Source organism: Stegostoma tigrinum, chromosome 30, assembly GCF_030684315.1.
Source record: "Stegostoma tigrinum isolate sSteTig4 chromosome 30, sSteTig4.hap1, whole genome shotgun sequence".
Taxonomy (NCBI): domain Eukaryota; kingdom Metazoa; phylum Chordata; class Chondrichthyes; order Orectolobiformes; family Stegostomatidae; genus Stegostoma; species Stegostoma tigrinum.
In genome coordinates, this window is record NC_081383.1 from 24,689,570 (window position 1) to 24,716,509 (window position 26,940).

The window sequence follows — 26,940 nt, forward strand, 5'->3', positions numbered from 1 at the left end:
AGGATATTGGCCTAATAATTCTCATGTTGAGGACATGATTGAGACTGATTATAAATGGCTACTTTTTTTTGAAACCCATGGAAGTTCTGAATTTTCAAACACGATGTATTTACGACAAAACATTACTGAAACTAAAGTTCTTCCAATGTATCATTTTGGGCCTCACGATGGTCTCTTCTCTGCATCAGGAGACCTAATCCAGACTGAATTAATGGCTCACTTGGAAACTCTGCCATGCGCTACGTCATTGATGTTTTTACCAAGCTATGCAGCTAACTTAAACAAACAAATGACTGCATGTGGGGCTCTTGTGGCATCGTAGCAGTATTCCTATCTGAGCCAGAAGGCACAGTTTCAAGTCCCAAAGGTTTGTCACAACACTTCTGAACAGGTGACTAAAGCAATCTACAGAGGTACGGTGCACAGTGTACAATTCTGGTCGCCCTGCTACAGGAAGGATGTTATTATAGGAACATTGTTACTAAACTGGAGAGGGTTCTAAAAAGATGCAAAAGGATGTTACCGAGACTAGAAGGTTTGAGTCATAAAGAGAGGCTGAATTTGCTGGAACATCACTTTCTGGGGCACAGGAGGCTGAGGGGTGACCTTACAGAGTTTATAAAATCATGCGGGGTTTGGATAAGGTGAATAGCCCAGGAATTTTCCTCGGGGTAGGGGAATCCAAAACTAGAGGTTTAAGCTCAGAGGGCAAAAAATTTAAAAGGGACCCAAGATGCAACCTTTTTACACAAAGGGTAGTGCATAGTTGGAACGAGCTTCCAGAGGAAGTGGTAGAGATGGGTATAATTACATTTCAAAGACATTTGAACAGGTATATGAATAGGAAGAGTTGAGAGGGATATGGGCCAAACACAGACAAATGGGACTAGTTCAGTTTAGGAAACCTAGTTAGCATGAACAAGTTGATCTGAAGGGTCTGTTTCTGTGCTGTATGACTCAATGACTTAATGACTCAATGACTGTAGGTATCTGCAATCAAGTCACCACAGTATCAACTCAAAGTGACAAGTATCCACCTCAACAATAAATTTACTTGTCTGGCAAAACACTAACTGTGTCCTGTGTGGGCAAACTGTGGCAGCTTATTTGTTCCTATTAAACTCCAACTGCATGGTTTATCTTGAAGAAGGTTTTTAACTTTTGCCAGCTTTGAGTGAGCTCTCTTTCCTTAAGTTTTGTGTCTCAGTGAGAAATCTGTGTACTTAAAAACACGAATGTACTATTTGTTCAAATGCTCACTTTTTGGAAGACAGAAATTTGTTGAGGGGACCTCCCGAAGCCATCTCCATCACCAACATCAGATTTTCTGCTTGGCACACTCCAATCATTCGCACAATGTAAGGGTTGTCCAGTTTCTGCATAAATTCTGCCTCTTTCATTAATTCTTCCTTTAATGATTTCTCGTTATCATTTTTCAGTACTTTAATAGCGACATCGATCTGCTTCCTGGACAAATGATAAATACAGTAAATAGGAATTGAACTAGCTCAAGGAAAATACATGTGCGTAAAATTGTAAATCTTTTATTGTCCTAGTTAATCACTTCTGTTTTCTTTCTTTCAAATAGATTGACAATCACAGTTTGTCTTTCTCATAAGTTTTACTGTTTTATTTTCCCCTAGTCCACTGAATTGTCCACTGTCCAATTCACATTCATTTTCTTTAATGTTTCTCTTCTCCTAATTTACATCATATTTACTTTGATCTGCTTCTATGCTATTTATTTAGTATTTAGTTTTCAGCAGGCTACACCATCTGTCCTGAAGGCCACAACAGAGGCTGTGAATGGCAACACTGTTAAGTTTAATAACTGAATCCTCAAGCGACTGCACAAGGCTTTTATGTGTAAATTCAATATTTAAATTACTTACTTTCTCATCCTATACACTCCTTTCTTCACACAGCCAAAGTTGCCAGATCCTAGCTCCACTTCATCTATTAGTAAACATTCTCGTTTCAGGTACAATGTCTTGTCTTTTAACTCTTCAGGGTCACTGTAGGGGCTTACATATGATTCTGCATCCATAGGAAGAATGCGTCGTCCTGTACCTGTAAAGTTTTTGGAATGATTAAATACTTGAATGGTAATGTGATCGTACAAAACATGAATATTGTTGAAAAGAGAGACATGTTGCTTAAGATTTTCATGTAATATTCATCAGGACAAATGCAAAAATATCAAGCATCAAATGATCAAAATAAATCAAGATATGAGTGTTGACTGTTGACAGGTCAACTCTAGTAAAGTGACTGCAATAAAAGAAATAATGGGGAACAAAAGCTCCTCAAGCTCCCTGATAATGCAAAAAAGTCAAAGGGTTAAACATTTTTCTTTTTCCAGCTACAGAAATAGGAGATGCATTGCTTGCAATCTTCCGAAATTCCCTAGATTTTAGGGAAAGTCCCACAGAATTGTAAAACCACAAATGTTGTACTTTTCTAAAAGAAAGGAGGAAACTATATGCCAGTTAGCCTGTCATCTGTCATTGAGAAGTAAACAAGAATGTTTTAAGGAAGTAGTAGCAGTGCATTTAGAAAATCATAATACAATCAGGACAAAGACAATATGGTTGAGCACAGGAAATTGTATTTGACAAATGATAGATTGAAGTTCTTAGAATCGTTACAGGGTGGAAACAGGCCACTCAACCAAACAAGGCCACACCAATCCTCCAAAGAACATCCCATCCAAACCCATCCGCCTCCCCTTTCCCCGTAACCCTGCATTTCCCATGACTAACACACTTAACCTACACATCCCTAGACACTATGGGGCAACTTAGGTTGGCCAACCCACCCAGCCTGCACATCTTTGGCCTTTGGGAGGAAACCCACACAGACATGAAGACAATGTTCAAACTCCACACAGACAGTTGCCCAAGGGTGGAATTGAAGATGGACCTCTGGCACTGTGAGGCAGCTAACCACTGAGCCAATATGCTGCCCTCATTAGAGTTTTTTGAGGATGCAATGAAAACAGTTGATAAAGGAGTACATGTAGATATGATGTATTTAGATTTCCAACAGGCATTTGTTATGATGCGACATAACAGTATAGGGCAGCATGGTGGCTCAGTGGTTAGCACTGTTGCTTCACAGCAACTGGAACCTGCGTTCAATTACACCCTTGGGCAACTGTCTGTATGGGTTTCCGCCCACAACACAAAGGTGTGCAGGCTAGCTGGATTGGCTATGGGAAATTGCCCAAACTGTTCAGGGAAGAGTGGGTTATGAGGGTTGGATCTAGGTGAGATACTCTGAGGGGTGGTGTAGGCTTGTTGGGCCAAAGGCTTTGTTTCCACACTGTAGGCATTCTACGTTTACTGCAGAAAATAACAATTCATGGATGTTTCTGTGATATATCATCATGAATAAAGGATTGGACAGCTAACAGGAATTAGAAAGTCACAATAAATGGACAATTTTCAGTCTGACAAACCATAACAAGTAAGGTGCCACAATGTTCGGGTTTGGGCCTTAACTATTTATTATGTTTATTATGACTTGGATTTGAGGGTTTGAATATTTTGCAACCACGTTTTCTGATGATATAAAGATGGGTTAGAAAGCAAGTTTTAAGGAGCATATGAAACATCTGCAAAGGGATTTGGATAGATTAAGTGTGTGAGCCAAATTGTGACAGATAGAATATAATGTGGGAAAATATGGATTTATCCTATTTGGCAAGAAGAATAGAAAAGCAGAATGTTATTTAAATGAAGAGAGACTACAGAAAATTGGCTAGACTGATTCCCAGAATGAAATGTAAGTCTCATGAAAGAAAGATAAGTAGGTTGGGTCTACACTCATTGGAGTTTCAAAGAATGACACATGATGGAGCCAGAAGGGTGATAAGTATTAGGTGAGTAAAATTAGGCTCAGTTAAGGCCATAAGACATAGGAGCAGAAGTAGGCTATTCAGCTTATCGAGTTTGCTCCACCATTCAAACATGGCTAATATGTTTCTCAAACCCCTTCTTCCACCTTCTTCCCATAACCATTGTACCTCTTACAAATCAAGAACTAATTATGTCTGTCTTAACACACTGAATGACTTGGCCTCTACAGCCTTCTCTGACAATGAGTTCCACAGATTCACCGCCCTCTGGCTGAAGAAATTCCTTGTGATCACAGTTCTAAAGATCCCTTCACTCTGTGGCAATACAGTGAGGTCCTAGTCTTTCCAACTACTGGAAACAGCTTCTCCACATCCACTCTACCCAGGCCACTAAATATTCTGTAAGTTACAGTCAGATCTCCCCTTCAATCTTCTAAACTCCATTGAGTACAGACCCAGAGTCCACATCCACTTCTCACATGACAAGCCCTTCATCCACAGGATCATTCGTGTGAACCTCCTCCAGACCCCCTCCAGTGCCAACACATGCTTCCTTAGCTATGGGTCCCAAAACTGCTCATCTTATTCCAAATACAGTCTGACCAGAACCTTAATCAGCCTTAGCATTACATCTCTGCTCTTGTATTTTGCCCCTTGAATTGAACGTTAACATTGCATTTGCCTGCCCAACTGTCAACTGAACCTGCCCGTTAATCTGAAGAGAATCCTTAGTTTACCTCTGTGCTTCAGATTTCCAAAATCTTTCCTCATTTAGAAAATAGTCTACACCTCTATTCTTCCTATCAAAGTGTGTAACCTCACACTTTCCCACATTGTATTCCATCTACCACTTCTTTGCCCATTCTCCTAGCCTGTCCAAGTCCTTCTGCAGCCTCCTACTTCCTCAACACTCCCTGTCCCTTCACCTATCTTTGTGACAACTGAAAATTTAGCAACAATGCCCTTTGCCCAGATCATTGCTATATTATGTGAATACATGAACCCAATAGATTCCCTACTCGCCAGCTTCCATACTGAAAAAAAGACTCCCTTATCCCTATTCTCTGTCTCTGCCAGTCAGCCAATCCTCTATCCACGTCAGTACCTTGCCTTAATAGGTTCTTGTCTTATCGAACAGCCTCCTGTGCTGCTCCTCATCAAATGCCTTCTGGAAATCCAAATAGATCACATCCACTGGCTCTGCTTTGTCTAACTTGTGCATTACCTCCTCAAAGAATTCTAACAGATTGGCTAGGCATGACCTCCCTGGATGAAGCTGTGCTGACTCAGCCAATTTAACCACGCATTTATAGTACTCCACAGCCTTACCCCTAATAATGGACTCTAAAATCTTACTAATGACTAAGGTAAAGTAAAGCAGCCTATAATTTCCTAATTTCTGCCTCCCTCTCTTCTTAAACAGACAGTTACATTGGCGATTTTCCAGTCCTCTGGCACCTTCCCTGACTCCAGTGGTTCCTGAAAGATCATTACCATTGCCTTTATAATCTCCTCAGCTGTCTCTTTCAGAACTCTGGGGTGTGTTCCATATAGTCTGGGTGGCTTATCCAGCTCAGACCTTTCAGTTTCCCTTGTACCTCCTCCTTCATGATGAGCACTACACTCTCTTGAAGTTCTGGTATGCTTCTGGTGTTTAGCACTGTGGAAACTGATGTAAAGGATCTGTTTAGTTCCACTGTCATTTCTTTGTTCCTCACAATTACTTTCCCATCTTCATTTTTCAGTACACCAATATCCACTCTTGCCTCTCTCTTACTTTTTAAATATCTAAAACAATTCTTGTAATCTTTAAAACTACTAACCAGCTTACTAATATGGGTTAAATAAGTTGATGACGTATTTCAACTCAAGGATGTGATGGCAATTTGGAGAAGGACTACAAGGCTTGTGGAAACCATGAGCAATCCCTTAAGGTAGGTAAAAGCAATGCAGCTACGAGATGAAAGAAATGGAGATAATTGGCAAAAATAAAAGATATTTTCTAAAAAGAATGATAAAACATATCAGTACTTTGCAGCATTATTTCATCTTTAATTGTTTAAACATACATTATGGTTAACAGTTGGTGCAGCACAGTGGCTCAATGGCTAGCACTACTGCCTCACAGTTCCAGGGAACTGCATTTGATACACGCTCAGGTGACTCTCTGTGTGGAGTTTGCACATTCTCGCTGTGTCTTTGTGGGCTTCTTCTAGGTATTTCCGATTCCTCCCACAGTCCAAAGATGAGCAGGTTAGGTGAATTGGACATGCTAAATTGTTCTGTAATGTCCAGAGCTGTGTAGCCCAGGTGGATTAGCCATGGGAAATACAGGGATGGGGTGTGCCAGGTAGGATGCTCTTTGTAGGATCGGCGTGGACTTGATGGGCCCAATCACCTGTTTCCACATTGTAGGGATACTATGAAGATTCTAATTAATTCTGTATGAACGTGCACAGGTGCGTAAATCATTTTCCAGAAAACACGGAAAACTTTGTGTGACTGGGTGAATTTCTAATACCAAGGCTGTAAAGCTAGCGTAGAATCATTTAGGGATCTGACCAAAATGGGAGAGCACAAGGAGCGTGACAGAATTGCACCAGGAATCCAGCAAGGCTTATCATAATATTGAGAACAACCCCCTGCATGTTTTAACAAAGGTGTGGGTGTTAAGGCGTGATTCTCACTCAGCAGTGGTGACTTGCCTGTTAAGGCAGATTATTGCTGGTTGGTAGCTTTATTAACTGCAGATCTCATGTCACTAATATGCAGCTTTCTATCTTATCACTCACCATGCGTAATCTAGACAGCAGAATTTATCGACATGGAAGTCCAACCTAGTAGCTGGTGACTACAGTTCACTGCTGGATGTGAGGAACCTCTATGTTGCTCACTGTGCAATAGTAACTCAGGACATGCTCAATGGGCATGAGCTACCCACACCCCACTTCCACAGACACTGGCATCCAACATGTGCCATCTTCTAAGAGCCCTTATGGCACACCACTGATCCATTTACATTGTGCTTCTCTTCTTCAATGCTGCACCTCAGAGTGCAATGGAAATTAATATTGTAATGCTGCAGCAAGGACGCTGCGTACTTCGGGATAAACACCCAGTTCATGGACTGGACCACACTGTATCTGCAAGTTTTTCTCTCACTCCCATAGTGCACTCTCACTCTGAGCTCCCAGCAGCCCTGCCTTACCTTGCTTTTTTGTATCTTACTTCTCAGCCAGAGATGCCAGGTCGACTGTATTGCTGTACTGCTATGTAGTACAGACACAAACCCAGAAGCGTGTCATTGTTATCAGCAATCCTCAATTAAATCATGGAGCCATAGGTTTATACAGCATGGAAATAGATCCTTAAATCCAACTCGTCTGTGCTGACTAGATATTCTACAATAATCTAGTACCATTTCACAGCATTTGGCCCATATCTCTTGAAACCTTTATTATTCGTATACCCATCCAGATGAGTTTTATATGTTGTAATTGTACCTGCTTCCATCTCTTCCTCTGGCAGCTCATTCCACACATGCGCCACCCTCTACGTGAAAAATTTGCCCCTCATGCCCTTCTAAATCTTTTCACCTCTCACCTTAAACCTATGTCCTCTAGTTCTTATCTCCCTTACTCTGGGAAAGAGATCTTGGCTATTCACACGATCCATGCCCCTCATGATTTTATAAACCTCTATAAGATCATCCCTCAGCTTCCGGCGTTCCTGGAAAAACGCCTCAGCCTACTCAGCCCCTCCCTATAGTTCAAGCCTTCCAACCCTGGCAACATCCTTGTCGATCTTTTCTGAACCCTTTTGAGTTTAACAACATCTTTCCTGTAGAAGGGAGACCAGAATTGAATACAGTATTCCAAAAGTGGCCTCACCAATGTCCTGTACAGCTGTAACATGACATCCCAACTCCTGAACTGAATGCACTGACTAATGAAGTCAAGTGAATGCACTGAGTCATGGGAGATAGCCTCCAATCAGGGGGTCTTGGCACATTAAGTCAAGGGTAACCTCTGACACAAGACATAGTCAGTCAGCCACTTGGGGGCAGTCAGACTCAGGATCCTGTCGTTGTAACGGAGGAGAGGCCAAATGTAAGGCAGCCCACCATCATATTGATAGGTTAAGTAAGTGGGCAACAAGTTAGTAAATGAAATATAATATGAAAAAATGTGAAATTGTTCATTTAGAAGGGAGAACAAGAACAAATGGGGAAAGACTGACACAAAGCGACTGGGGGTACTTGTGCATGAAACACAGAAAGTTAGCTCAAAGATGCAGTAGTTTATCAGGAGGGCTAATAGAACGTTGGCCCTTGTTTCAAGACGGTTGGAGTATAAGAGTAGGGAAGTCTTCCTGCAACTGTGCTGAGAGCAGTTTTCATTGAATCCCTACAGTGTGGAAGCAAGCTTCTTGAGTCTGCACTAACCATCCAAAAAGCATTCCACTCAAGCCCAAGTCCCTACCCTATATTTCCCATGTTCCCAGGCTAATCCACCTAGCCTGCACACCTCTGAACTGCAGGTGGAAACTGAAATACCCAGTGGAAACCTATGCAGACACGGGGAGAATGTGAAAACTCTACACTGTGATCCAAGGCTGGAAGTGAACCCACAGCTCTGGCACTATGAGGCAGCAGTGCTAGCTACTGAGCCACTGTGCCACCGTATTAACTCCCTTACTTAAAGAAAGATATCATTTCATTGGATGCAGTTCGGAGAAGGTTCACAAGGATAATCCCTGGTATGGAGGGATTGTGCTATGAGCGAAGACCACGTGTTGGAACTGTACTCATTGGAATTTAGAAGAATAAGAGGTGATCACAGTGAGAAAAATAGGATTCTTAAGGGATTTGACAGGGTAAATGTTGACGGGGTGTTTCTCCTCATGGGAAAATCTTGCACCAGAGGGTATAGTCTCAGAATTAAGAGACCACAATTTAATACTGAGAGGACAGGGTATTTCTTCTCTCAGAGAGTATTAAATCTTTTGAACTCTTTGTCACAAAGAGCTGTGGGGGCAGAATTCTTGTATATATTTATGGGATGGGGAAAGGGCCGGAAAGTGGACAGTAGGAACCATGATCACCCATGATCCTGTTGAATGCTAGAACAGGGTCGAGGGATGAACAGTCTATTATTTCTATTATTTCTAAAGGTCTTAGTGGTTTGCCTTGACTCCAAAAGATTTTGAGCTATTTTCATCCTGAAATGAGATGCAGATAAGTATTAAGGTATACGAAGTGCGTATCCAGCTGTTCCTGTTAAAGAAGTGAGTAAATAGTGCTGAGGATATGCAGGGTTAGTGTTGTTGGGGTCTGGGGTTGGTGAAAGAGACTGAGTGAAGATATTGCAGGTAGTAGTGAGAGTGATGGAAAATGAGCCTTGGTAGGAGGTGGGTGCAGTTGCAGAGATAGAGTGAGTGTGATATATCTATGAGGAAATGTTGGCACCTATGTTAGAGGAGTGGAGAGGGACTTTATTCCAACAATGCAATGCATTCCTCCAGATATCCAAGATAGCACTGATCTCAACAGCAACCTCAGCCCAGGCTGGCAAGATCTCATGTTGTGCCTATTGGTCTTGGAGTATCAGAGTATCCCACCTCCATATCAGCACATCCAAGAGGACCGACAGGTCCTTCTCTCCAAAGCGAGGCACAAATTTTCCTCTCTCTAGAGTCTGGGACAAATGTCAGCAGTTTTTCAGACCAGCTCCGAACTGGCAGTAGTTGTCCAGGTGTTAAAGATAAAGATGGCAGCCGGGAAGCTGGTCATTTGTGGCATTTCCCAGCTGTGATCCAGGAACAATAGGTGGTAGAATGGGGCTAGAATCAGATGTGAATGGTGCTGTGAGGTGGGATAGGGAGTTAATTAAGCTAGTTTGATTACGATGAGAGAACTTGCTCGGCCTTGCAGAGAGAAAACATCCAGGAAACTCGACAAAACTGATACTTTGCCAAAAAAGTGCAAGACTGACTCCTAATGCTGCATTCGCTAATTACTAATTTTCTAGGTGTGCCCACAAAGGGCACCAGCAGTCAAACATCTGACAACCTTGTTAACTGCCATTTATATTCATAATCTCAGTTACAACCAACTTAATGCAGAGCTACTCCAAACTCACCTCCAATTGGTTCTGGTGTGTATCCATCAGGGTTACAGGCAAGGCTGATTGCACTTTGTCGCTGAAAATGAAGGACAAATATTATCAAGTTTAAGTAAAGTGATCAACATTATTTATGAAGGGCTAGATGACCTCCTACCACCCTATTCACAGTTAGTTTGTGGTCTCAAGTACAGCTGTAATGCTAAGGCTGTCTTATCCATTTTTATCCTATTCCTTTCTGAGGAATGAAGCACAGTAATTGCTGGAAAGTTAAACAAGAGGCTGAAGATAAATAATACTCTGAATCTATTAAATTTGTGATAATTTAGATAGGATGTGTTCATTCTAGGCAAATAAGATTTAATGCTAATCAACATCATTCACACTGAAGATTCATTTTTACAAATCTAGATTTTATTTCCTTCAGATTTTGAATACTGTAGAAAGTTTATTTTTTTTGTTAAATGAAGAATTTCCCCTTTAATTCAATATTTTGCTTTCTCCTTTAATTTCATTTTCTGTCCCTGATTAGATCTAGCATTAAACATTGTGACTAGCAATTCCTGGTGCAGTCTCCACATTGCCATTAACAATGGTTTGAAATGATTGATAAGGGCGATATTCAGTTCCTTGCCCCTCCTACACAGTTCCAACATCTCAGGGGACACTTCGCAATCCGACTAAAGCAAACTCCAGTCTGGAATCCTTTAAAAAAAGAAGTCTACTGGCAAGAACAAAATGCAGCCTGCTCAGAATTGGAGCAGTAAGTCAAACTGAGAAAAACCTATTTACTTTAATCAGCATTAGAAAATAACAGTAATAAACACAAGATCATCATCAACATAATGAAGGGAAAGTTGCATGTCATAGATTTCTCCATTAGGAACAATGGTTGAAACAAGATTCATAATAAAATTTATGAAAAGAGGTTGATCATTACTGAATGTATGTTTAAAAATTGGGAATTGACATGAAATGAAGATTATTTTCGGAAAGTCAACAGTACAATGATTCATTGGCTCTGTTCAGTTGTGTGATTTCAAAACACAGAGTTTTAACATTTAACCATTGCATTGAAAAAATACTTACATTTGGGGGAAGTGTAGGTGGTCTCACTGGTTCTGTAAGTTAAAAGTGAATTAACATCAATAAATTTGGCATCTTCATTAACATTTTTATGTTGTTATGTTTCTTCAAACTTGTCTTTGCGAACTTGTCATATTTTAAAATCCAGTTGGACAAAAGTCCTTTTTCTTCCTTTTCTCACCTCTCCCTTCCTCTTCAAAAGCTACAGCTCCTCAGTTGGCTAAATTTCATTCACAACTCATCAGTTCACAGTGAATGTTACCAGAGTTCATACAGGTATGGGAAGTCACCAAGGAGTTATAACATTTCTCTTTAATGTCAATCTATTCTGAAACAACATGGAAGCCCCATTACATATCATCCACTGTCCTGCATGCAGCTTCCTAACATAATGAAAGTAGATGTACTTCATATAGCTATTGTAAATATCTGCCACAGAAAGACATTACCTGACTTCCAGGCATTTATATCGAAGAAAAGCAAGTTATTTCATAACCTAAGTAATCTCTATCCTACTACAGAGGTGGTAACTCAAGGAAAATATGTGTAGTTAAGGAAGATTAGAACTGAGTAAATCCTCTGTAGGAAATTTGACAACGTAATACATGAGACCAGGCATATCTGCTTGTTTGAGTGAACAGCCTAGACTGATTAATTGGAAATTCGATATTTCTCTGCACTAAGTGGAGGATCAATTTTCAATGTAAAGCCTGTATTCCAAAAAAAAATCAAAATCTGGACCTGTGCAGTGGATTTATCAGCCATTTGGCTTTGCAACTTTCATGCATTGCTGTATGCATTTACACATCTCAGAACCACAGTCGACAAAGAAAGGAAAGGAATTTGGTGACAAATGGAGAGGAAGGGAATGGGATAGTGCAACCTTTAGATTTCTAACAGTTTGTCACAGATTGCTGGAATGTGGTTTCCTCTTCACAAACCCAGCTTCAGTGTTTCTTTTCGGGCAATTGGGGGATGGCAGGATTGACATCAGGGCAGTATTTCTCACTGAAGGCCAAGGAAAGATATAAGTCTGATGGCATTTCATGCACTTTCACGGACCACATCAATAGGAAAGTTGCCTGTTGTATTGAAATAGCATTACTAAATGCCTCATTATGCCCTGAAGTGACTCACAAATGCTATATGTTGTAACTTCATTGGTATTTATTTCACATTTTTGATTGCACAAAGGGAGTTGTCAATCTCATGTTGAAGCAAGACGTTTTGCCCATCGTGTGAAAACTTTGCTTCCAGGAATTAAGGTAAAAGTGAAGTTGCTGTAGTCCTGCTTGCTGCTCTCTCATCAGAGAGAGATGCCTGGTGGTTGTTTAACATGAGAATTACCATACGTCAGGTAACAGAGAAATTGAGAGGGCAGGACCTTGATGGTAGCCCGAACCAGAGTGGGAACCGAACCGATATTCCATCACCACTCTGTGAGACAAACCAGCCACCTAGCCAACTGAACTAACCGATTTAGCCACAAAGGAATATTTTGGTGAACCTCTGGTGAACGGTTCTCATTGGGACTGCACCATTTGATGTGAAAAATGGCTGAATAGTTGATAATAATGCTGCAAGATTTAAATTACTGCAGAAGCTTGAAGAGTTAGGTATCCGCACTGTATTTTCTAATGCACAGAGACAATATTTTCCTGCAGTTATGTACAGAGGAGTTGCTGTCTTTACACTTTGCACGAAGTGCTCCCTCTTGTGGAGGGAGATTTTGTTTGGGTGAGAAGATGGGAGAATGTGGGCTCCTGGGGGATATGTTCAGGGCAGCTTGTGTCAGCTCAATTGCCCTATACGCATTGGAAGTTATCAACATTGGAAGATGTCTAATGGCCTTGCAAGATCAGAAAGGGTTACAGTTACACTTTTGAAGAATACATTTCATTGAACTATCTGACAGAACATCTTCCTGTATTGATAAAAAAATGTCCAGTCTTGTAGATCAGTATGAGAGCCACATAACATCCACAGATTATGAACCCTTTACCATGTTTGTTCATTTTTAACATTGTCTGGACAGTTTGTACATTGAACTTACTGTTGATCATTACCATTTTTCCCCTAAACACATTTTTCCCCTTTATTCATTCTCAGGATGAGGGCATTGCTGGCCAGAGAGCATTTATTGCCCAGGGAGTGGTTCAGAGTCAACCACATTGCTGTGGGTCTGGAGTCACATGTAGGCCAGACCAGGTAAGGATGGCAGTTTCCTTCCCTCAAGGACATTAGTGAACCAGATGGGTTTCCCCCGGCAATTGATTCATGGCCATCATGAGATTCTTAATCCCAGGTATTTGTTGAATTCAAATCCCACCAGCTGCCATGGCAGGATTCGAACCTGACTTCCCAGAACATTACCTGGGTCTCTAGATTAACAGTCCAGCAATATTACCACTAGGCAATTGCCTCCCCTTGTAGAAGCAAAATTGACAAGTTTTATGACAGATGGTCAATCTGTCCTGCCACAGTACCACCCAGGTGGCAAAGTCAAAACCAACCACAGCAGCAGTTTTTCAATAAACTATAGGAATGTGGCGACCCTCATATTCATTCACCACTCCCCACATATCCTACCATTGTTTTAAACAGCCGAAGAACAGCCAGGACCTTAAGATTTCATTACCCCACTTAAATGCAAAAACTAGAAAAGATAAACAACCTTAATATTTTACAATAATCAGCTTTAAAGCGTAAGATGTTTGTATAGGTCTCCATTTCTTCAAAAATGAAAATATTTCAAATAGTCAGGGATTGTATAATCTGCAGGCCATTCTCCTCCAAATGGGATTGTAATATTATCCTCTCCTTCCATCACATATATTTTCTTCCTCTTATCATTGAAATTCTGGAACTGATTGAGATAGATCATCCTACCGTCAAGCCAATTTTGTATGCAATTGGCAAGCTCTCCCTGAATAATCCCATGTGATCTAACTTTACTAACCAGTGTACCATGTGGAACCTCGTCAAACTCTTTACGAACATCCATGTAGATAATATCTAGCACTCTGCCCTCATCTGTCTTGGTTAGATCCCTCAAAAAACTCAGTCAAGTTTGTGAGACATGATTTCCCTGCACTCAAAGCGATACTGGTTATCCCTAATCAATCCTTGCCTTTCCAAATGCATGTAAATCCTATCTCTCAGAATCACTTCCAATGATTTACCCTCCATTGACGTCAGACTCACTGGTCTATAGTCCCCAGGATTCTCCTTGCAGTGTTGCCTAAATAAAGGCACAAGGTTAGCCACCCTCCAGTCACCTGACACCTCACCCATGGCTGTAGATGATACAAATATTTCTGGTAGCTGCCTCACAATTTCTTCTTTAGCTTCCCACAATATGCTTGATCAGGCCCTAGAGATTTATCCACTTTTATGTCTTTTTTAAGTCCTCCAGCAGCTCAGATCCAGTTCGAACTGGTTAACTCAGCAAAGAGCAAGGCCTTTCTTTTTCTCTGTGGCTCAAAACAAAAGTAGATATTGTATTCATTTCTGATGCTTCTGCATCCCCAGTACCTTGTTTATTTACTAGGAATACTATTAATTAAACAAGGTGAACTGAAGCTGCTTGGTCAGCATGAGTATACTACAGCTTGACTTACCAGCAGGTTGGCTAGGATTATTGCAGGCTTCGCGTAGTACGTGTATCACCCCATCAGACTTGATCTTTAAGTACTCAACCAGCTTTAAAACAAAACAACACATCACTTGGTGACATTGAACAAGAACATACAACCAAATCAACTTTTCAGTTGATTGAAAACTGCAGCTCCAAGTTCAGCCACTATGTGACAAATTTAATCTGATGCTTCCTGACCATTAGAGCAGGAAAGGATAGATCAAGACAGAAGGAAGCAGGCTGTTTCCACAAGTCAAGAGGATGAGAACTGGGGAACCATAGAAATAACATTAGGCAGTAAACAATAAAACCAAAGGAAAGAAAAACTTTAATAGGAAGATCTAGAGCGACAGAACTTGTCTTTTAAATTAGTCTGAAATAGTTCTAATACCATGAATACTATTTCTGTATTTTAAGTAATGTAGGTCTCATATGTTTTCAAAATGTTTCATCTGGCTGTATAATATTTCACTTTAAATGAAACCCTCTATGAAAATGACAGTGAATACAGGGAATGATTTCACCAAGTTTAAGACTGTGACTGTGCAGTGAGTAGTGATCCAACCTCTTAACCAGAAGCTCCAGGTTCAAGTCACTGCTCATGATTTGATATGTCACCCCCTTCTTGCCCCCCAGTATTCCCTTCCACCCTCCTGCCAGGTCACAGTAGCCCAGAAGAGAGATAGAGAATAACACAGCACTGATGAAGAGGTGCCTCCACTGGACTTAACACTGGAGTCACCAGCTTAGAGATAGATATGGGAAGAGGGCATAGGTTTTGGCTCAACACATCACCAAGCATGACAATCTCCAGCCAAGGCATGGGCAAATGGAGCCAGGACACCGAGGAGGTCTGCAAATGTGAGCTCAGATAATGGAGGTGGCATACAGTGGATGGACGTGCAGGGTGCTGGTCTGCCAAACAGCATCATGTCACTGTTAAGGAGTGTGAAGAAGTCTGGTGCGAGGTTGGCAGAGGGCATTATGCCCTTTCTGCAACCTTTGCTCAAACGTGCTGCTGATTCAGAGGTGCTGCCACTGTTACTGCTATATGTGTTGAAGTTTTTGCAAGCACAGGACAATTACTTCTCTACCTCGTTAATGTAGCAACACTCTCTGACAAGTCCAAGAACTCATCACAACTCCACCAAAAACATCTTAGGCATTTTGCAATTGTAGAATTTCCAGAAAATCATTTTCTCTGGAAGTTAGGTGCCTGTAATGTTAAATCACATCAGTGTCAGGGCTTACCTTGCTGCAGGGTATTTGTTGTTTGAGAGTAATCTATGATTGTATTGTCTCGTCTTACGTACCCTAACAATGCATTTACTACTTGGGCAGTGTAGCATCAAGATTATGCTAACATAAGATTTCCTGGTACATGCCAGGGACAAGACAGTGCCATGCAGGAGACCTTACAAACGCAGCACCATGTAAGGGAATTCCATACCCTATGAATTCAGAGCAATTATTATGTACCTGCCAAAGAGTATCAAACTTTGATCCATCAGGAATGGCAAACTTTCCAGATTTGTCTAACTCTATTATGTAATGGTAGGCTGACTTTCCATATAGCACAGAAAGAGCATATCCACCAGCTTCTTTGCGCTGCCTCACCCTGGAACGTAAGAAGGAAGTGTTAGAAATTAATTAAACAGCTATTTTAAAATGCTTAATATCAGTTAAGAAAGGCTAAGGTAAACTGATTGCCCATTGACAGGAAAATAAGACCAAAGGTTTCATGGTACGAGAATCTTAAAGAGCCTGAATTCATGCTTCATCTTCTGAATAATGTCACTTTCTTACACAAGCTACTGATCAGGAGCGAAATGAAGTGCCAGACCTGTCTGCAACATCGGAATTTCCCAAGTGTAATTGACTGAACACAGATTTTGCTTTACATTATCTCATTCAAGAAACAAACATATTTTAGAAGTGGAGGAATTTGAATCTCTGAATGATCAACTTATCGTTGACCGCAGGTTGAAAATAATTCTGTCTCGCCCTGTTCCTGGCAGAAATGATGAGGCCCCAGTATTGTGCCAGCCCTTAACTTCCCCTTGTCTTCAACACAGTCTGAAGCATCAGACTTATATTTTGGAGATGGAGCTGTTTCTTTCAGTACCATGCACGTTTATTTTATGAACAAGCCTGGTGCGTATAACCTCATTAATACCTTCTGAAAATCTAAGCATGCATTTCCAATGTATTTAATTTATTAGTTAACTTTATTAATGCCTGAAGATCTCTGTTCAGATTGTCAGATTTGGATTTCCTTTTATAAATTCTTGTTGGGTTTCCTCTTCCGGCCTCTACTTGTCCGTAAGAATATTAATTTTATCTCATTTTATGAATTCTAGAAATCACGTAAGGCTAGTCTTTTTTTATTCATTTGTGGGATGTGGGCATCACTGTCTGTGCCTTCATTTCTTGTCCATCCCCTGTTTGCACTTGCAAAGGTGGTGGTGAGCTGTCTTCTCGAACCACTGTAGCCCTCTTGCCATGGGTTGATCCACAATGCCATTAGGGAAGGAATTCCAAGATCTTGACCCAGCGACAGTTAGCAAACGGTGATATATTTCCAAGTCAGGATGGTGAGTGGCTTGGTGGGGAACTTGAAGATGGTGGTGTTTCCATATATCTGCTGCCTTGTCCTTCTGGATGGAAGTAGTTGTGACTTTCGAAGTGCTGTCTGAGGATCTTTGGTGAATTTCTGCAGTGCATCTTGTAGGTAGTACACACTGCTGCTACTAAGCATCGCTGGTGGAGGGAGTTGATGTTTGTAGATGTGCTGTCAATCAAGTGGGCTGCTTTGTCCTGGATAATGTCAAGCTTCTTGCGTGTTGTTGAAGCTGCATTCTTCAAGCAAATAGGGAGTATTCCATCACAATCCTGGCCTGTACCTTGTAGAGGATGGACAGTCTTTGGGGAATCAAGAGGTGAGTTACTTGCTGTAGTATTCCTAGTTTGTGGCTTGCTCTTGTAGCCATGATCTGTAAGTGTTGGACTGGGATGGACAAAGTCATAAGTCACATGACACGAGGTTAGAGTCCAACAAGTTTATTGGAAATCGCAAGCTTTTGGAGCGCTGCTCCTTCTTCAGGTGAAATGTTCACTTCACATAAACCTGTTGGGCTACAACCTGCTGTTATGTGACTTCTGACTTTGCTGTTGTAGCCACTGTGTTTATGTGGTGAGTCCAGTTGAGTTTCTGGTCAATGGTAACCTCCACGATGTTCATAGTGGGGGATTTAGTGGCATTAACACCGCTAAATGTCAGGGGATGGTGGTTAGATTGTCTCTTATTGATGATGGTCATAGCCTGGCATTTGTGTGGCACAAATGTTACTCGCCACGTGTCAGCCCAAGCCTGGGTATTGACTGGATCACATTGCATCCAGACATCGACTGCTTCAGTGTCTCAGGAGTCACAAATGTTGCTGAACATTATACAATCATTGGCAAACATCCCCAATTCTGACATTATGATGATGGGAAGATTATTGATGAAGCAGCTGAAGATGGTTGGACCTAGGACACAACCCTGAGCAACTCCAGTAAAGACATCTGGAGCTGAAATGTCTGACCTCCAACAATCAGGGCTATATTCTTATGTGTCAGGTATGACTCTAACCAGCTGATAACCATTGAATTTTCCCCCGATACCGATTGAGTTCAGTTTTGCTAGGGCTCCTTGATGCTACAGTCAGTTGAATGCAGCCTTGATGTCAAGGGCTGTCACTCTCACCTCATCTCTGGAATTCAGCTCTTTTGTCTACTTTTGAACCAAGGTTGTAATAAGGCCAGGAGCTGAGTGGCCCTGGCGGAACTCAAACTGGGCATCACTGAGCAGGTTATGTGACATCTTCCATCACTTTACTGATGATTGAGAGGAGACTGATGGGGCGGTAATTGACCGGGTAGGATTTGTCCTGGTTTTTGTGTACAGAATATATTTGGGCAATTTTCCACATTGTTGACTAGGTGCATGTGTTGTAACTGTACTGGAACAGCTTGGCTAGGTGAGCAGCAAGTTCAGGAGCCCAACTCTTCAGTGCTATTGCCAGAATGTTATCGGGGCCCGTAGTCTTTGCAGTATCCACTGTCTCCAACCGTTTCTTGATATCACGTGGAGTAAATCAAATTGGCTGAAGTCTGGTATCTGTAACACTGGGGAACCCTGGGGGAGGACAAGATGGATCATCCACTCAGCACTTCTGGCTGAAGGTTGCAGTGAATGTTTCAGCCTTATCTTTTGCACTGATGTGCTGAGCTCTTCCATCATTGAGGATGGGGGTATTTGTGGATCCTCCTCCTCCTCCAGTGAGTTGATAAAATTGTCCACTACCATTCATGACTGGGTGTGACAGGACTGTGGAGCTTGGATTTGATCTAGTTATCGACACCTGGTTTATGACGGATTCATATTTTGAGTGGACTGCTACATTGGAACCATTGTCATACTCCAAGAAATTTCTGTAACCTAAGATGTTGCAAACATTCTGATCAGAGTCCCTTCTGTTTATTCTCAAACTTCACTCAACATTCCTAGGAGGCAAACTATCAGAAATTAGCACCTAAATGATGTGCATAATACATTCTTCTTTAAACTATGCAAAAGTATAAACAGATTTGCAACAATCTAGGCAGGATCCTTTAATACCTGGATGATAGATCACCCATTGTCTCAAATACATTCTCCATATTTTAGTTTTAAATGCTTGAATTTTGTCTTTTAAGCAATCGAGAATGATTTTTGTTTGTTTCTTTCAGATCGTCAGCTTGCAATCTTTCTTTTTATAGTTAAGGGTCAATTGCTTATTTTTTTTGTTGTTGCCCCTTTAGAAGTTCTCCCCTCTTTTTATGTTTCCAGTTTTGTTTATGCACACTCTGCAAAAACCTATGTAAATATCTTTCCCTTTTTTTCCAGTTGCATGCCCTACTCATTTAGGAGACTTCCTTTGTTCCCATTCCTTGTTGGTTTCAAGTGCTCTTTGTAACTGTATACCATTTCAAAGCTTCTCTTGGTGTATCACTTCTGCTGATTCTGTGTTGTTCCACCAGAGCAAACTGAAGCCAACAACTTTAGTGGAAATTTTTGGACTTAGACATATTTTTATTTGTGGAAGTTCAGCAAATGAGGAAGAACGTTGGAATATTTACTGCAATCTTCCTCTGTAATCTTCCCCATTCTTTAAAATAAATGTCATTAAGTTCCCTCCTGGCTTCCTCGTCAATTTGTTATTTGACCTAACAAGGATTGGAAATACTGGCCCAAATATTTTGCATCGCAGATGCATGCATCTGTGGTGTGTGGTACATTAGAAGTGTCTTTAAGCATCCGTTTTTCATTGGAAACCACATTTGAACATAGTGGTCATGCACTCGGAGTGACCTGAATACTTCTTTTAGGAGAAGAGAAAACTCATACACACACTGGCCGAATGGCTTGTGAAAGGAGTTTAAAGTCAGACACTGATAACTGTGGGGATGGTGTCAGAGGCTTAGAATACATGCTGGTTGTGCTGCTTGTTTGGCTCACATGGCTTTCCTCCATTTCGTCATCTTAGGACTTTTGCTGCTGTTCCAATATCCATCACATGATAGTAATACAATGGACTTTGGTACATTGGGACAATACAATTCCATCTGTTGTGTCCAGGCTTCATAACCACTATTGTAAGCAGCCTGCCAATTGTATGGATCATGCAGTTTTGATGGAACTGTCCTGTTTTTACAAATGAAGTTGTGTAGGCAGACCCTGCGCTGCAGCAACTGTGTCACAGCACTGATCCCTCAGAATCTAACCCAAAACATGTTTAATCCTATTGTTTAAGAATGTTTTGAAAATATAAGAAGGAAAGGCAAAACTTACAGAAATTTCCCGTCTGGCTGTGCACCAGAGTAGAGTCGACGCTCTGCATCTCCACGACTAATGGGTCCATGATACCATGCTATTTTCTCATGTGCAGTGCTTGCAATCAGCTTCTGCAACTGTGGAGCTTGACTGATAATTGCTTGTTCCAGTGCCTCACCCTGAAAAGGACAACAGAATAAAACTCCATTAAAATTTAATCCCACATAAATAGCAAGCACTTTAGACTGCCAATCAATGGAGAAGTGTGGGTTTCACCCTTTGGGAAGAGGTGCAGGAGAAGTGTAGGTTTTGGCATGCCTGGACTTGACAGAACGGAGATGATGGCCTCCCAGCTAGCTGATGAGAAAATGATATTATACAGCCTGTATGATATTTAAAGAGTCCTGATTTGAATCGACTTGTCCAGCTGCAAATCATTTGCTTCATCTGCTACAATTCCTACAGATAGCATTCAGGAGATGATATTAATGGAGGACGATAACTGCTCTCAGGAGATCACTCAGCACCGTCTCAGCATTTTTGTACATCCTCCATCTGCTCAATCACATGAAACTCAAAGGAGCTCCTGAGGCAGGCAGTGATTTGGTGAGTCGGACACCACAAGCGCATACCTTTGGTTGAGTGCCCAACACCAGTCCATCCATCAGTCCCTCTATGATTTCATGGATAGTAGGTAGTGGAGGTGATGGGTGGACGGTCCACCCTTGGCTCAGTTAAGGCCTGAAAGTTGGCAATTAATTCCTTGATTAAGGGCTTCATCTCAGCATTTCTCCATTTGAATAGGCTTCCCTCTGGGGTTACCTATGTCAACCGTGGGTCCACTGACACCAATTTGCTTTCACACATCCATCCTTTGCCCTTTTCTGTTCCAGAATGCTCCTCCTCTCCATCAGTAATTCTCATCGGCCTGGCTGGTATGACAGTTTGGACTGAATGTCTAGTTTCATCACTGACTGTCCCCTCCTAGATTTACCAGCAGTGCAACCAATGGCCATCCCTCCTGCTTGGTGCTGCCATTGTGCAGAGCCTCCAAGATCTGTTTGGTCTGGAATTCCGTGAGAGGAAAGGTCTTCCCAGGGATGGATGGAAGTCCACCTTGGGTTGTTGTCTACAAAATTAAATTGGAGAGATCTGGCCAAGTGGAGGCAGCTTGCCTGTGAAATTTAGTATGCAAGGTGCAAGGAGCTTGTATTCAGTGTATATACAATCCAGTTTAAGAAATGACGAAGCACAGGTTTGGAGTCAGATACAGCAATCTGTTTCAGTTCCTGCAGTAGATACTTGACCCTCCAAGCTCTGCTTAGCTGGGGTGCATGGTGAGCTTTTAAGGATGTTGATGAAACTGGTATTCTGGAGCAGCAGTAGAAAGTGTATGCAGTTCTATTGATCTTTCAGAGTGTATGATTGGAGGGTGAATGGAGGTGTCTGTATCGTCTACCAATGCCAAGATGTCTCAGTCCCTCACAATGAAGTCTACTTCCATACAAAGACTTGTGAGCAGCATGCAGCAGTGGATGAAGCAGTGCATTAAGTATCTGACTGTCCTCAGCTGCGCCTCGCATGATTAAAATGCCACTTAACTGACAAAAAAAAGCCTAAATACTTCAGAGCCTGTTTGGCAGGTAGCAGAGTGATCTCCAGTTCTTACTTCATGAGGGAATTGCAAGCGAGCCACTGAAAATGAAGAATGAGGGCACAGAACTGGAAAATGCTCAAAGCACCTTGACTTCTTCATAACTCCCGCAAACAGTCATAAATGTTTCCCCCTGTCCTGATAGCTACTGCTGCACAAGTGCAAACAGGGAAGTCTTTCCTGCCTCCCAATCCCAAAAGCCATCAGCTGGCCATGACCTCGTGGGCAGTCAGACTTCAGGTCTGAGCAGGCTGCCCCTCATGTTGGTGAAAACTCATGGGCAGTATTACGTAAGGAGACACAAAAGGATTTCTAGTTACACAAGATGTGGAGGTGCTGGTGATGGGCTGGAGTGGGCAATGTCAGAAAACACACAATATCAGGTTATAGTCCAAAAGGTTTATTTGAAAATACAGGCTTTTGGAGCTTCGTTCCTTCCTCAAGTGTTAGTGAGAAAGGTAGTATCAGACACAAGTTAGAAGTAAAAGTTCATCAGGTCCCACCACTGATGAGGGTGTACTAAATGAACCTAAGATGCTGTTAAATCTTTAATCAGTTAGAAGGTTTCAATTAATTAAAATGTGTATGTAAATCCCCAAATTCCTTTAAGGTCACTGCCCGGAGAAAACTAAAGGTTTTATCAGTGTAAGGAAGAGATGACATTTAGATCAGACAATGCTTGTTAGGTGTGAGACAAAGCCTTGTTTAGAATCTGCTTGTGTTTTAGTTTGGAGTCAGACTGGTTTTATATCTAAAGTAGGAATTTATAAACCATCATACTGACTGTATGCTTTTTGAACAAAATAGAATGTATGTGCAAGTACAAGCTCACCCCATAGATTCACGTGTGTGTGTTTGTGAGAGTGAGGGGGGGAGAGAGAGTGTGTGTGTGTGTGGGGGGGGGGGGGGAATGGAAGAGAGAGAGAGAGTGTGTGTGTGTGTGTGTGTGTGTGTGTGTGTGTGTGTGTGTGTGTGTGTGTGTGTGTGTGTTGCGTGTGTGTGTGTGTGTGTGGGGTGGCGAGTGTGTGCTGTGTTTTAGTTACACAAGAACATTAGGCTTTTAGCAACGTTACATAGTCTCATTTCTGATTCAGGGCTCTCCACAGTATAATTTATTTTATTGCCACCTCTTATGTACTTTTTGCCTGGCAACACGCAAAATAGATTTTCATCTTGTGAATCATGGGAGGACAAGAATTTGAAGACAAGGAGTGAGGGAGATGAATTGTTGACTGTGTGAATACAGCAGGCCAAGAAGCATCTTAGGAGCAAGAAACTGATGTTTCAGGTCTAGGCCCGAAACGTCAGCTTTCCTGCTCCTAAGATGCTGCTTGGCCTTCTGTGTTCATCCAGCTCTATGCCTTGTTATCTTGGATTCTCCAGCATCTGCCGTTCTTATTATCTCTGTTGTCTGTGTGGGTCTGCTTTATGCTGCAATGGTGAGGGGTGTTGTGTGTGGATGTAGCTCTCAGTGGAGTTTGGCACATTAACCAAACTTGAGTCTTGCTTTCTCAGGCACCCCCGACAGCTAAATGTTTGGCTGCTGGGGTCTCTTCTTGAAGGGTGCGGAGGACCCATCAGTTTCTTGTTTCTGGAGCTCTAAGAATCATTGCTGCGCAATATTGTGCAAGTCTCAGCTGTAGACTAATTTTGAGGAAACCCTGGTGACGTACACTAAAGGTCCATGCAAACCCTCTAGTAGCTCCAGATATGCTCATGGATTCAGTCTTTCATACCTACCACCCAGACAGAAACTCACCCACCTTATGCAGTCACAGAGCCATACAGGAGAGAGAATGGGAACAGAAGCTCCCCCCCACCACACCCCCACTAAAATGCTAATCTATTTATTTTTATGAATTTATTTCTGGGGTCACGCATGGGAATTTGCACCTCTTCTTATTGACTTCTGAGCGCAAATAAGGTAGCTGTTGGTTAATGACTTGTAAATGAGGCCAGGAGTTTTATTTTAAATCATTCATTGTGCATGATGTAGAAATATTTCCCAATAAAACTTGCCCCTCACTTAAAATTGGGAGTGATATTATGATTTTGGCTAACGCAGGGTGAAATAAGAAAACATACAATGAAAACACTTGGGGGTTAAAGAAAAAAAGATTAGCTTCACTTCCTTTATTAAAATGCTGAAAAACCAACATCTTGAACAAAAAAAAGATGAGGTTTTTGAGGGTTACCGAGTAGTGTAAAATACTGGAAAATGTCTGATTTGGTTGTGATGTATTGATTTCCATAAAGCCAAAAATAAGCTCAGTGCAGAACATGTGTGGACTGAAAGTCCATGAGACACAAGCCTAGTAATTAGGTCATTATTGTTTCTGTCAGTGCCCATTGGGCAGGGTAAATAGGAGAGCATGTAAATGGCAGGCAAACTTTGGACATCTGCTGGCAGCAAACCCCAGAACCTGCCAACTGTTGGTCAAACAAAACCCTGACCCAATATATGGCCCCATGTGTTTGATTCTAAAATTTAGGGATCTTAGAATCCCTACAGTCTGGAAACAGGCCATTGGGTCTGTCAAGTTCATACTGACCACACACCCCCACCCCAGAAGATAATGGGGACTGCAGATGCTGGAGAATCCGAAATAACAAAGTGTAGAGCTGGATGAACACAGCAGGCCAAGCAGCATCTCAGGAGCACAACAGCTGATGTTTTGGGCCTAGACCCTTCATCAGAAAATGGGGAGGGGTAGAGGGTTCTGAAATAAATAGTGGGGGGGGGGAGGCGGATCAAAGATGAATAGAGGAGAAGATAGGTGGAGAGGAGACAGACAAGTTAAAGAGGTGGGGATGGAGCCTGGAGAGGTGAGTGTAGGTGGGGAGGTAGGGAGGGGATAGGTCAGTCCGGGGAGGACGGACAGATCAAGGGGCGGGATGAGGTCAGTAGGTAGGAGATGGGGATCGGGTTTGAGGTGAGGCTGGAGATAATGCTGGAGGGTCTGATGAAGGGTCTAGGACCAAAATGTCAGCTTTTGTGCTCCTAAGATGCTGCTTGACCTGCTGTGTTCTTCCAGCTCCACATTTTGTTACCCCACCCCCAGAAGAGCCACCAGACCAATCCCCCCTACCCGATCCCAATAACCCTGCATTTTCTATGCTGTATGCACCCAGCCTGCACATCCCTGAACACTATGGAGCAATTTAGCATGGCCAATCCACCTAATCTGTGCATTTTTGGACTGTGTGAAGAAACTACAGCACCCAAAACACACTCATGCAGACACAGGTAGAATGTGCAAACTCCACAGACAGACACCTCAGGGTTGAATCAAAACCAGGTCCCTGGCACTGCCAGGAATGTTTGTATCTGGGTCACCTACAAGCACCCAGCCTATTTCCTCGTGGAACTTTCCAAATCTGATCGAGACTCAACATAACAAGGTTGAATCTGGCCATCTGGTGGCATCATTGTAACTCACTAATGGAACAGCTGGGGACACTTGGTGCTAAAAATCTGATTGATTAGGGATGAAGGATCCTCTACTAGCCAGTAAACATCTCCTCGTCAAAATAATCATGCATTTCAAATTTAAATTACAAACACATCTCTCCAGGTACCAGCATCAAAAGAAATCAAAGATAAATTTAACATTAAAAGTGCTCCTTAATTTCATATATTGAGCCAAAATTCAATTTTAAGGTTTTGTTGGCTTTCTCATTTTTGGGGATCAGTGAAATTAGAGGAATTCCTGAGTCTGTCTTTAAGCTTTGCAAATTCTATGCTTAAACAAGATATTCATGACAGGCATGATTAGCTGCACTGTGGGATGTGACTGGGAGATTGTAAATGCCCTGTTTCCTTATATCATTGTCTATACCTGAGCGAGCTACAGGTGGAATGAAGGCCAGGGATTTCTCCCCTTTCCGATTTACTTTCGACAAAACTGAATTCCATTTCGGAAATAGTTGAGGCATAAATACTGCTGTGTCTGTGCTGCAAGTGCAAATCCCAGTTCTCTGGATAGATGTTTGTCTGCAACCCAAAGGCAAAATCACAGTGTCAGATTGAGGTTGAAGTTGGGACTCAGAGCAATGAAAAGGGAATGTGTGTTTGGGTGTGCAGCAATGAGGATAAGGCATATTCATTGCAGGACTTTGCACACAAAGTCTTTGAACATAGGAAGGCTGATGTGCTGCAGTTGTCACACAATTCTGGATGATCAGGAAAGTAAGTTAACTGAGCTCACGGTTACTAGAATTAACCACTACTGCCTCGCACACCAGGGACCACAGTTCAATTCCACCCTCGGGTGTCTGTGCACATGGAGTTTTCACATTCTCCCTGTGTCTGCATCAGTTTCCTCTGGGTGCTCCGGCTTCCTCCCGCAGTCTAAAGATGTGTTGATTGGGTGGATTAGCCATGGGAAATGCAGGATTGCAGGGATAGGACAGGGGTGTGGGTCGGGGATGCTTTTCAGTGGAGAAATGTGGACTCGACGGGCCAAATGGCCTGCTTCCACACTGATGAATAGAGGGGCAGAGTTTCCTCTACAAACTGAATAGTAAGAGATCACATCTCATTGTAATAGAAATATATCAATTTCTGTCTTAAAAGTTGTAATTCACCCAGTGCCCTCAGCCTATTGAAGGGGATAGTCTCATAGTTCCACCGCCATTTGTGTGAAAATGCTCGAGCACTAATGTTAAGATTATGTCCTTTTGTTCAGGATTCTCCCTTTGTCATTTCAAACACCCCTATTAAAC

At 42.0% G+C, this 26,940-nt stretch overlaps 1 protein-coding gene across 3 annotated transcripts in view; it reads right to left on the reverse strand.

The window, feature by feature from the left end:
- LOC125465952 (tyrosine-protein kinase ZAP-70) overlaps nt 1–26,940 on the reverse strand; it is a 100,465-nt gene that overhangs the window by 14,408 nt on the left and 59,117 nt on the right. For all 3 annotated transcript variants that reach the window (XM_048559986.2, XM_048559985.2, XM_048559984.2), the window contains 7 exons: nt 20,580–20,740; nt 16,184–16,322; nt 14,688–14,769; nt 11,071–11,102; nt 10,000–10,060; nt 1,893–2,070; nt 1,261–1,467 (listed from right to left, as the gene is read on the reverse strand). In XM_048559986.2, the coding sequence (XP_048415943.1) occupies nt 1,261–1,467; nt 1,893–2,070; nt 10,000–10,060; nt 11,071–11,102; nt 14,688–14,769; nt 16,184–16,322; nt 20,580–20,740 (860 nt within the window). The remainder of the gene's footprint in view (nt 1–1,260; nt 1,468–1,892; nt 2,071–9,999; nt 10,061–11,070; nt 11,103–14,687; nt 14,770–16,183; nt 16,323–20,579; nt 20,741–26,940) is intronic.